The 11,625-nt window shown below is 41.8% G+C and overlaps 1 protein-coding gene across 3 annotated transcripts in view; it reads right to left on the reverse strand.

Annotated features, from left to right (window-relative positions):
- Window positions 1-11,625, reverse strand: part of LOC135102105 (mediator of RNA polymerase II transcription subunit 15-like) — a 67,463-nt gene that overhangs the window by 27,560 nt on the left and 28,278 nt on the right. The window contains exons 6-12 of one of the 3 annotated variants that reach the window (XM_064006877.1): window positions 10,361-10,417; window positions 8,831-8,884; window positions 8,033-8,086; window positions 7,143-7,211; window positions 6,079-6,126; window positions 5,830-5,880; window positions 3,930-5,154 (exon numbers count right to left, since the gene is read on the reverse strand). In XM_064006877.1, the coding sequence (XP_063862947.1) occupies window positions 5,071-5,154; window positions 5,830-5,880; window positions 6,079-6,126; window positions 7,143-7,211; window positions 8,033-8,086; window positions 8,831-8,884; window positions 10,361-10,417 (417 nt within the window). In that variant the 3' untranslated portion in view covers window positions 3,930-5,070. Of the gene's footprint in view, window positions 1-3,929; window positions 5,155-5,829; window positions 5,881-6,078; window positions 6,127-7,142; window positions 7,212-8,032; window positions 8,087-8,830; window positions 8,885-10,360; window positions 10,418-11,625 lie in introns of those variants that run through there. The other 2 variants (XM_064006876.1, XM_064006878.1) reach the window with 2 other exon arrangements.

Genomic DNA, 11,625 nt, shown 5'->3' on the forward strand with positions numbered 1-11,625 from the left:
AGGAAGGGAGGGAGATTGAAAAAAATAAATAAATAAGGAAAGGAGTGAGAGAGGATTAAAAGAAATAATACTGGAAGAAAGGAGGGACGGATGAAGAAAGTTAAAAAGAAAATAAAACTTTGAGGGAAGAAACGAGGGAAGGAAGATTAAAATAAATAATAACGAAGGGAAGAAAGAGGGAGAGAGGCAAGGAAGGGAGAGATGAGAATATAGACCATTACAAAAATTAATATAACCTTTGTAATGAAAAAAAATTTTGCCTTGAGTTCACGATATTCCACCACCACGGGGGGAAATAATGATATGGTCTTGTGCAAAATAAAGAAGAAGGATCGGTCGAGGTTAAAAGCAAAGAAAAAATAAATAAACTGAAGGATGATACAAAACAGCGGCGCCTCACCACAGTGCGCGGCGCCGGCTAGCTGCCAGGTGGTGGAGACTAAATAAATAAATAAATAAATAAATAAATAAATAAATAAATAAATAAAAACAAACGAATAAACAAACGGAAAACTAATGAAAACGAAAAGAAATGGAAGTATATAATCAGTAAATTCGAGATGATCAAGAACAGAAAGTTAAAGACGACAAGAAACTAAAAAGAGACTTAAAGATAACAGAAAAAAAAGAAAAACTAAATAAGACGTATGTGAATGAAGTAAATAGTAGTGAACTCAATAAGATGAGGGGAAAAGTAAAAAAAAAAAAATAACGAACGGAAAAATATGAACAACGAAATAGTGACTAAAAAATAAGAAGGAAGGAAGAAAGAAGAAAAATCTACAAGATAAGACAGGGATGAGCGATGGGAAGAACTAAATGAGGACGAATCTACGAAGCGCCACTACAACTACCTGACGGACCAGGAGAGGAGAGGAACACTAAAATGCATGCACGGGTTTTGTACCTTCTCTCTCCACGAACACGAGGACAAGGAAGAGAAAGAAAACGAGAAGGATTTGAAAAAGGAAACAGAAGACAAGGACGAAGACGAGAAGGATGTTGATTAAGAAGCCTACGATGATGATGAGCAAGATAAGAGAACGAAAAGGATTCTTATACACAAGACTACACAGGAAAACCAAACTACAACAAACGTACAGGTCCTCACATCGCTACTTGAGAGAAGGGAGGAAGATAAAGAGGAGAATGAGGAGGAAAAAGACGAGAAGTAGAAATCCTCACATTGCTGTTTAAGGAAAAGGAGGAGATCGATGAGGAGAAAAGGAGGAGGAGGAAAAGCAGAATTCTTCACACAGCTTTTTTAGAGAAAGAAAAGAAAGGAGAATTACAAGAGAGAAAGGGAAGGAGAACGACGAGGAAAAGAAGAAGCAGATTTTCTCATATGGCTGCTTGAGAAAAGGAGGAACTATGAGAACGATGAGGAGGAAAAGAGGAAGAACGAGAAGCAGAAAGGAAAAAAAATAAGGTATGGCGTTGCGACAGAGGACACTCACCCCACTCATACCTCTCCTGTACAACTGGGAAGGCCTCACGTTGCATGGTGACCGCAAGTCCTAAAATACATGAACAGTTGGAAGAGAAGAAAACTAACATTCAATACTTGTCTGTCTGTCTGGCGGCACCCTGCTTGTGTGTGTGTGTGTGTGTGTGTGTGTGTGTGTGTGTGTGTGTGTGTGTGCTTATTGTCCCACGTGAGGTTAAGCAGGCGATCCTCCCTCTGTCTCTTTCTCTCCCTCCCTTTCTTTTCTCTCTCTCTCCTCTGCCTGATTCTGGTGACATGTGAATGGCCATTAGAGAAGATGAGAGGGAAATCTCAACGAGGTGTGGAAGTGATGAAGAGAGTTTATTTATCTGTGTATGTGTGTGTGTGTGTGTGTGTGTGTGTGTGTGTGTGTGTGTGTGTGTGTGTGTGTGTGTGTGTGTGTGTGTGTGTGTGTGTGTGTGTGTGTGTGTGTGTGTGTGTGTGTGTGTGTGTGTGTGTGTGTGTGTGTGTGTGTGTGTGTGTGTGTGTGTGTGCAGGAAGTTTGTGTACAGCAGGGTACGATATGTGATTTCCAAGATTTGCAGCCAAGTGGACGTGTTGCTTTTCGTGTCGCTGAGAGGATCTGTTTGTGTTTCTCTGCCTGTGACTGTCAGGGAGCGCCGGGGTGTGTAGCACTGCACTGTACCGTTTGTCTATCTATGCTTAAATGTGAGTTGACGGACAGGAGAATACACGAGGCAAGATATATAGAAGCAGGAAATACCACAGAATAATGAATAGAGTCAGATGTAGAGTAAATAATGGTGTCTGGGATCTATCTAAGCTTAGTGAAGGTGGAATGAGGGACACGAGAATATGAGGCAATATAAAGAGAAACAATGGATAATGTAGTTTAAGCAGGGCAAAATGTGGAGTGAATTATACAATGTAGCAAAACATGATATATCTGGCGTCTGTTTATCCAAACTTGAAGGTGGACAACGGGACACGAGAGGGCAAGAAAGAGCTAAAATAATATAGTAATGGAAGACAATGCAGTATAATGAATGGGACAAGGTGCGGAGTAAATAAAACAATGTACAGTGAAGCTTAATTGTCTATAAGGTTTACGAAGGTGGACTGAGTGACACTGCAATAATAAGGCAAGTTATAGAGTGAAAGAAACAGTGAGAGACAGTGTAAAATAATGAGTAGAAACGATAAAGAGCAAAATAAAACAATGCGCAGTGAAGCCTAATTGTTTATAGGGTTTTCGAAGGTTTATTGAGGGACGCTGCTGTAGTAAGGCGAGTTATAGATAAAATGAAACAGAGACAGTGACAATGCAGCATAATGAATGAAGAAAGATCCGCATGTACAGAGTAATAATTTATAATGAAACTCAGATAATGTCAAGACAGATTAAATTAGGTAACGAGAAACTCTATGTGGGAGTTTTGATGCGTTGTAAGATTTTTTTTTTCTTTCTGCTTAACTTTTATTTATTTATTTATTTATCTATTTTTTTTTGTAAGATGGGTAGCGGCACTTGAATAAGGTTTGTTTTGTAGATTTCTGTAATTTTCTGTAATCTTTGGTTAAGTCTTCTTCATAAAAAATGGAGTCTATGTGGAGGATCTAATGTAATGTTACCAGATTGAATCCCTTTCCTGCTTAACATTTTTTTTATGTGTGGAAAGAATAACGGCAGTTTTATGAGGTTAATATTAGGGTTTCTGTAATTTGTAGCTCTTGTTAAATCGTCTTTATATTAAGAATAAAATTAAGTTTCTCCCGGTTCAGTGTCTTCATGTTTAATCTCAATTACTCCAAAAATTATTCTACGTTAATCTGAAACTAAAACCGAATTCTGTTAAGAGCAATTTATGTAACATGCGTTTAAATAATAATAAAAAAAAATACAGTACATTCAGAGGCGTAAAATTTAAACACGCTGAGGATATCCAACGAGTATAAATTGAAAGCATCCACAGAAAATTGCGTGAAGATATAATAGGTGCCAGGACACCGCTGGCGATTGCAACCATGTGGCAGCAGCGGCGGCGGCGGTGGTGGTGCTGGTGGTGGTGGTCGTGATGCTCGGGTGGGAGAACTGAGAGAGAGAGAGAGAGAGAGAGAGAGAGAGAGAAAGAGAAAGAGAGAGAGAGAGAGAGAGAGAGAGAGAGAGAGAGAGAGAGAGAGAGAGAGAGAGAGAGAGAGAGAGAGAGAGAGAGAGAGAGAGAGGGGGGAGGAGGAGGAGGAGGAGGAGGAGGAGGAGGAGGAGGAGGAGGAGGAGGAGGAGGAGGAGGAGGAGGAGGAGGAGGAGGAGGAGGAGGAGGAGGAGAAGAAGAAAAAGAAGAAAAAGAAGAAGAAGAAGAAGAAGAAGAAGAAGAAGAAGAAGAAGAAAAAGAAGAAGAAGAAGAAGAAGAAGAAGAAGAAGAAAAAAAAAAAGGAGAAGAAGAAGAAGAAAAAAAATACCAATAATGATGATAAGAAAGAAAAAAGAAAGGGAGAAAGAGAGAAAGAAAATAAAGAAGGAAAGGCACAGAAAACATCCTTATTTGGAGCCTAATCTAAAAAAAAATCAATGAAAAAATCCAGGAAAAAGCAAATCATAGAACTGGTGAACAATGCAAAAGGGCGGGAGCAAGGAACGCCGTCACCAGAGAGGGGCTGCCATGCGCGTCTCTCCACAACCAAGCGTATTAAGGAACGTATTCTCAAACACTTCTGCGCCTTATGTCGGCTTGGTATAAGATAAGGTAAGGTAAGGTAAGGTAAAATGAAATAACGTATATTTTCCAGTAGCATACAAACACAATTAGGTACTCTTCTTGATGTGAACTTAGAGAGTCCGATGAAACAGACTGAACAAATATACTTATATCTTAATGTATAGAACATGGAATGTAGATTAAGAAACTGTATCCAAGTACATAACAGTTCTAAAAGATATTATAGGAGCTTTCTAGTGTAATTTCATGATTACCGTGCTCGTTTAACAAGGACTGTGTATCATCAGTGGGTTAAATACTCATGAAAACTTGAAAATCTATTTATGTGGCCTTTGTAAACAGTCCTTATGAAAGCACAAAGAGTTTCAGAACACGAACCCAGGAAGCAAGATTAGACAGCAATAAACTCACACGATGAAACAAAAATAGCGAGTGATAGCTTTCGCATACTGTCAGATATTAAGTGGAAGAAGAGGAGGAGGAGGAGGAGGAGGAGACAGCAGCAGCAGCGGCGGCAATCCTCACAAAACACTCCGCCATGCCCACGACAAGGCGTGGAATCAACAAATACTTGGCGAAGGAGGAAGGGAAGACTTGACAGCAGCTCCCTCCCTCCCTCCCCTCCCTCCCTCCGATGCCAAGAGAATCAGGGAAGAAGGAAGAGAGGGAGGGAAGGAGACAGAGAGGGAAGGAGAGAAGCTGCAATGTCTCCCCGTTGGACTCTCTTCCTCATGCTTGGGTTGAAATACAAATGAGCTTGACGTGTTGAGTTTAAGAACATTAAACATGCTGTCTTCCCGTCCAGCCCTCCCACCCCGCGACCTGTCACCCAGCGCACCACCACCGCCGCCAGCATTCAAAACACCACGTTAGGGGAAGTAGTACGCGACACACAGGGTTTACTTGGGTTTACTTAAGTTTACGTGGGTTTACTTGTTCCCACTGACTTACCCGTGGCCAAAACATCCGCACAGGTGAAGGAGAAGCCGCTTCCTGCGAGAATACGGCACTGCGTTACACCCTCAAAGGCCCACACGCGCACCGCGAACTACAGTGCCCTCCCTCATTTGTTGATTTGACGTATTTCATGCTTCCTTTTATCCCTTAACCTCAAGTTGTGTGGTGATGGGTTAATGTAATGATGGGAGGAAATACTGTGCTCTTCCTTATGAGCTGATTTAATGTGTTTCTTTTAATATGACGGAGCGCGGATGAAATAATTGGAAAATAAGTACTGACACAAAAAACGCGCTTCCGGCAGGAAGGTGATGTAGAGCGCTGTAAAATTTGACTGTGTTTATTATATATATATATATATATATATATATATATATATATATATATATATATATATATATATATATATATATATATATATATATATATATATATATATATATATATATATATATATATATATATATATATATATTTTATTTTATTTTATTTTATTTTATTTTATTTTCATTTTTTTTTCCGGGTAAGGCATAAAATCACTCTAGAAAATAGGGGAGGAAAGTGCCGGAAACGCTTTCGTACTTTTTTGTTGATGAGCAGCGAACATTTGAATTATTTTTGGCCGCGGCGTAACAAAGGCCTCGGCGGCGGGAGGCTTGGCGGCCGGAGGGGAAATTACTTTATATTTCAGAAGTAACAGCGTGAACTTACCCGCTCGTAGGTCAGGGGAGAGGGGCGGCCCATTGGCGGCGACAGCGGGTCCTGGAAATAGAAAGGAGGAAAAAGGAAGGGGTTACAGCATCACTGCTAAAGGAGCCGCCTTGTGTTAGTCTGTCAGTCTGACACTGACATTTATTTTCGTCTTTAAGGAATGAAGCCACACAACATCAATAACATATGCAAGAAATATGAGCCAGGTTGAGTGACTACAAAATAATAAGAGAGACTGGATGAACTTACCCTGTCCCGCTGCGCGAGAGGAGACGGCCGGGTGGGAGACCAGGGCTCCTGAGGCGTGGTGGGGAGAGAAAAGGAAGAATCAGTCAGGATAAGAACACTACAGTGAATGGTTCATTCAATTAACAAATTTACTTTAAAAAACACTTTTAGCAATAAATATCACGCCTGTGTGCAAGGCAGCCGTCCTGTGGGCTGCTGTGTGTCTGTTATAGGCACTGTGGAGTCACGTGTTGTGATGGGACGTGAATGCACTGCTGTATTTGCTTTGTTCTGCATGAAAACATGTAAAGGTAACAGAGTCAAGCTTCCCAGTGCATTCCACAGAGACATCTTAGCACCAGCCGAGGTCTTCACGATGCGCGGAGCCAACTCTCCACTGGCCAAACATTCTTCGCTGCCAACACTCTTCTTATAGATCACAATAATATATATATATATATATATATATATATATATATATATATATATATATATATATATATATATATATATATATATATATATATATATATATATATATATATAATGCAGGCTGTGACACGTTAATGGAGATCACATAAGACAGTGAGAAAGTTTTAGGGGCGAATAGGGGAAACAGGACGAAGGGTTCATGTCTTCCGTGTTTGGATAAGACCGAATGTTAATCAAATAATTAATTTCTAAGATTTATCAATTAGTTATTCTTCTAATTTAGATGGTAAACGTCAGTTACTTAATCGTCGCTACAAAACTGTTAATTCTGTGATGAGTGCGTTCATTGTGGAGTGCAGCATCCCTGCTCCTCGTGCCGTTGCTTGTGCATACAGGCACCGCGCCGCTCGTGCTAGGTGGCACGTACGGCCCAGCCTCGCCAGGCAGGCACGCACACACTTCGTTGCCTGTTTAGTCCAGCGCAGTGATAGAAGCTGCACAGTCCTGCTTGTGAGTAATGACACGCACACCAACCAGCGCGGGCACAGCAGCGGTGGACTGCCGTAGTAGTAGTTGTGAGAGAGTAAGTGAGTGAGTGGGAGAGTAAGTGGTAGAGCAGTAAGTAGTGGTGGTGGTGGTGGTGGGCGACTCACCCTGATGCCCGGCAGGTGGAGGGAGGTGGGGCGGGCACGCGGAGCGGAGGAGCCTGGCGACACCGAGCTCTAGGGACAGCGGAGAGAAGGTGAGAGAGAGTGAGCAGTAGTAGCAGCAGGAAGAGGGAAGGGAGAGGAAAGGCAGCACATGATCCCTGGGACAGAGAGGGAGAGCAATGGGTGGGCGCTGGTGAATTGTTAGCCCTCAATCTTCGGAAATAAAAAAATAAATAAAAAAAAAAAATAAATAAATAACTGCACTCCTTGGAAGTTTTACCGAGCTGGGGGTATTACAGTCTAGGACTCAGAAGCAAGAGTGTGCGTCCCCAGGCCTGCTGCACTAGAACCCGTAATTTTAATATTTTACACACTTTATTCATCATTAAAACTACCTCTGTAAAGAAAAATAATAATAATAAACATGACTTTTCCGTCAGTACAAGCGCTTTTACTTGCAGAAAGTTAATTAAAAGCAGATAACAATTTGAATTATTTAGAACTAATTGAAAAAAAACTGTGAATTAAAGCAAGTAACTGTTATTTAAGACAACAATGATGACTCGGAGACTATACTCGATGTGACGAAGTCAGTTTGTCTGTCTCAGTTTGGCGTATTGAAGCAGCGACGGGAGTGGGAGGAGGCGGAGGGAGGAAGACAGAAACGTAGAAACAAAACAATAAAACACTAAAATGGGAGGAGACGGGGGCGAAGACAAGGGAGTGGAACGGCGGGAGGGAGGGAGGGAGGGAGAGAGACGGAGAAACTATACCATAAAACACTGACTGGGGAGACGGGCGGAGGGAGGGAGAGAGAGAGACGGAGGAACCGATAAAACATAGACTATCTCAGTGTTTACTTAGCGCACCCTCCCGTGGCTGGCTGGACTTACCCTCTGTCTCTGGGTGAGAGGGTGAGGGCAGGGGCTGAAGGGTGATCTACCGTCCTAAAAACAGAGACGGGTTAGTGCAGGCTACAAAGAGAGAGACGCTGGCAATACGAGTGACAGTTACACTATTAAACTATCTCTATTATCTATCATAATCTTAACTAGCTCTATATCACACTTGCTATTCCTTAACTATGCAGCTCTATATCACACTTGCTAGCATATACAAAACACTAAGAGAAGGAGGAGGAGATTGGCAAAAAGTAAAGAAGAGGAGTAGCTGGTGATGATGTTGGTGGACACACCAAAGTGAGAAAAGGAAGAGAAGATGGAGAGGGAGAAGAAAACGAAAAAGGTGGAAGTGTTGGTAGACGAGGACCTAGAAGATAATGAGTAGAAGTAAGAAACTGAGAAAGGAGGAGGATGAGGAAGAGGAGGAGGAGGAGGAGGAGGAGGAGGAGGAGGAGGAGGAGGAGGAGGAGGAGGAGGAGGAGGAGGAGGAGGAGGAGGAGGAGGAGGAGATGAAAGAGGATAAGAAAAAGAAGGTGAAGATAATGATTAGAGAGGAGCAAGAAGATAAAGAATATGAGTAAGAAATTGAGAAAAAGGGAATTAAGAAAGGGAGGAGGAGGGGGGGAGGAGGAGGAGGAGGAGGAGGAGGAGGAGGAGGAGGAGGAGGAGGAGGAGGAGGAGGAGGAGGAGGCGGAGGAGGAGGAGGAGGAGGAGGAGGAGGAGGAGGAGGAGGAGGAGGAGGAGGAGGAGGAGGAGTAGGAGGAGGAGGAGGAGATGATGTACACTTACCCGCTCTTTCTGTCTAAAGGGGAAGGGCCGGGAGGGTGTCGGGGATCGGAAGTCCTGAGATGAGGGAGAAAACCACCAGGTAATACACGAGGGCCATACAAACCCATGCTGAAATGCCCTCGGTTTGATTTTCTGAACACTCAGTTTGTTTCCACTGAAGGCAAAGATGCACAGAAATCAAGGTGGAAACAAGACGAATGGGGCTGAAAACTCAAACCGAGGGACAAGTTTTGCTTCGTGGAGCAGAAAACATCTCTAAGTAAAGGGATGAAAATAACACTGACACTAACACACAAAGACATGAGATGTGGAGGAAGTACCAGTATTCTAGATCAAAACAAGAGGCAGTACCAATATTCAAGACTAAAAACAAGTAAGAAGAGTGTGTCTTCTCTAACAGTTCACCTTTTGTGCTGAACCTCCACACTATAGAGAAATAGATACTACATTACAGAGAGGGAAAGGTGACTGGGACACTCAGGATAAAACAGGAATATTATATTCTCTTACGTATCGACTGCAGATCATCCTTAGAGAAAGACTGAGGAAGATAGCGCAGCAGTAACATAAGGCAGTATGGTACACCTATTTCACACTAAGTTTCCTTCATCACATTTCCTCTTCAATCATCTGTCTCATTACAGTTCATACAAAACTATTACAACCTTATCTTCCTGATCTATAATGCATAATTTCCTTTACATTTTCACTGCATGTCCTTATCTGCCATTGAACTTGGGGCACACAAACATAAACAAAGACACTACCTTTAATTAACTACCTATATACACAACAACAAATACTAAAACGTAAATAACTAACGGACGTGAGGGAACTAAACTAACACTTTTACACTCTTACATAACATACGGGTGCAGTCGACAGAGTAACATGACTGCATTGCTATTAGTTGCTGGGTCATGTCATAGGGGGCGACAGTCGAGGTCAGGCTATGAGTGATGGAGGTGGTGGAGGTGATTCTGAGGACACGAGTATGTATGTATAACTAGGGAAAACTTGTGTAAGGGGAAAAAGTAGCTGAGCCGGCGAGGAGAATAATACAGCTGAGAGAGAGAGAGAGAGAGAGAGAGAGAGAGAGAGAGAGAGAGAGAGAGAGAGAGAGAGAGAGAGAGAGAGAGAGAGAGAGAGAGAGAGAGAGAGAGAGAGAGAAAAGAGAGAATTGTTCAACATGAACAATTCACAAGAGAGAGAAAGACTGTAAAGAAATTAAATACATAAACGTGAAGTATGAGAAAAAAATAGAAAAGGAAGAAGTAAAGGGATGAGAGAGAGAAAAAAAATAGAAAATATAAATGAAACTACAAAAGAAAAGAAAGAGAAACTAAGAAAAGAGAAGGAGAAGAAAGATCCAAAATAGCATAACGAAAGAATTAAACTAAACTGACTAAATCACAAACTGACTGGCCAGCCAACTAACTCACCAACCACCAGACTAACTAAATGAATGAATGAATGGCAAGATGCATGAACGGATGACTGAAGATAATAAAATAAACAGCAACTACTCACTCTTTCGGAGTGCAGAAACGGCGTAGGCTTGAAGGCAGGAGGCGGTGAGCGCAAGTCCTGAGGGAGAAAACAATGATACATGTGCTAAACTGAGAATGACGTAGCGGTGGTGTGGTTTGGAAGGCAAGGTGGGGGACCATATTCTGAAACACTTCTACGCCTCACCTCCACTACATTCAAAAGGCTCAAGTTGAAGTTAGATGGGTTTCCAAAGGTGTTTTTATGGTTCTAGTGACAGATCAATATGATTTCTACATAATTTTCAAGGGAAACACTCTTGAGAACCCGGCCTTTGAAAATAGTTGTGGTGAAAGAGCGGGGACCGTATTAATAGATGTACTATGCATATGATATATATGTATGCATGCTAAATTTAGATGGGCAACAATGTCTGCCCATACAGTCTTCTTAAGTTTGGAGGTCACTTTCAGATCATTTTTATCCTTTGTTATATATTTTTTTCTTTCCTCTGATGAGGTTTACGATGAGTAACGTTTCATAGCTGCACAAATTTCTTTCACCCTTGAGCCGGCAGCCGTCCTCCGTATCCATCTTGAGCGGCTTGCTGGCCCGTCAGGGAGGGCAGCGCTTTGTTTACATCCGCCAAATTATCGACATGTCCAGAAATTACATATCGCTCTTAATAATGTTCAGAAATAGTCTAGAATTACTTAGAAATATTTAGGATTAATTCACAAATATAAACTATCCTCAAAAGAGCGACATTTTGTTAGATTTGATTCAAAATAATGTTGCTACATTCAGAAAAGTTGCTACTTTAGCAGCATTTCTACTCCTGGGAGTAACTTTTACTTTGAAAGTTAAAAGTTACTTTTAGGAACAACTTCTAGGACAAAAACAGAAGATAAAAGCTCTTCTAGGAGTGCTCCTAGAAGTATTCCTAGGAATCTTTGTTAATACGGGACCATAGTGTTTCTGAATATGGGCTTGGGATGAACGTAAAGAGAAAAAGAGGGTATGAGGTAAGAAGAGAGGCAAGGGATGAGACGAGTAATGAAATAAAGTTTGGAAGACTGGCTGGGACAAGCGGAAAGGAAAAAGGAAGGTGTGAGGTAAGGGTAGAGGCAAGAGATGGGAGGGATAAGGGAGGGGAAGGGTAAGGGAGAAGGGATGGGAGGGGTAAGGGATGTGTGGGTACGGGAATAAGGGGAAGTGGGGGAAGACAGACGCATTGACACACATAGATATAGAGAACCAGACACCCATCATGGCCTACTTACCCAGATGCAGGTCACTCCCCTTCT

This window comes from Scylla paramamosain, chromosome 7, assembly GCF_035594125.1.
Source record: "Scylla paramamosain isolate STU-SP2022 chromosome 7, ASM3559412v1, whole genome shotgun sequence".
Classification (NCBI taxonomy): Eukaryota; Metazoa; Arthropoda; class Malacostraca; order Decapoda; family Portunidae; genus Scylla; species Scylla paramamosain.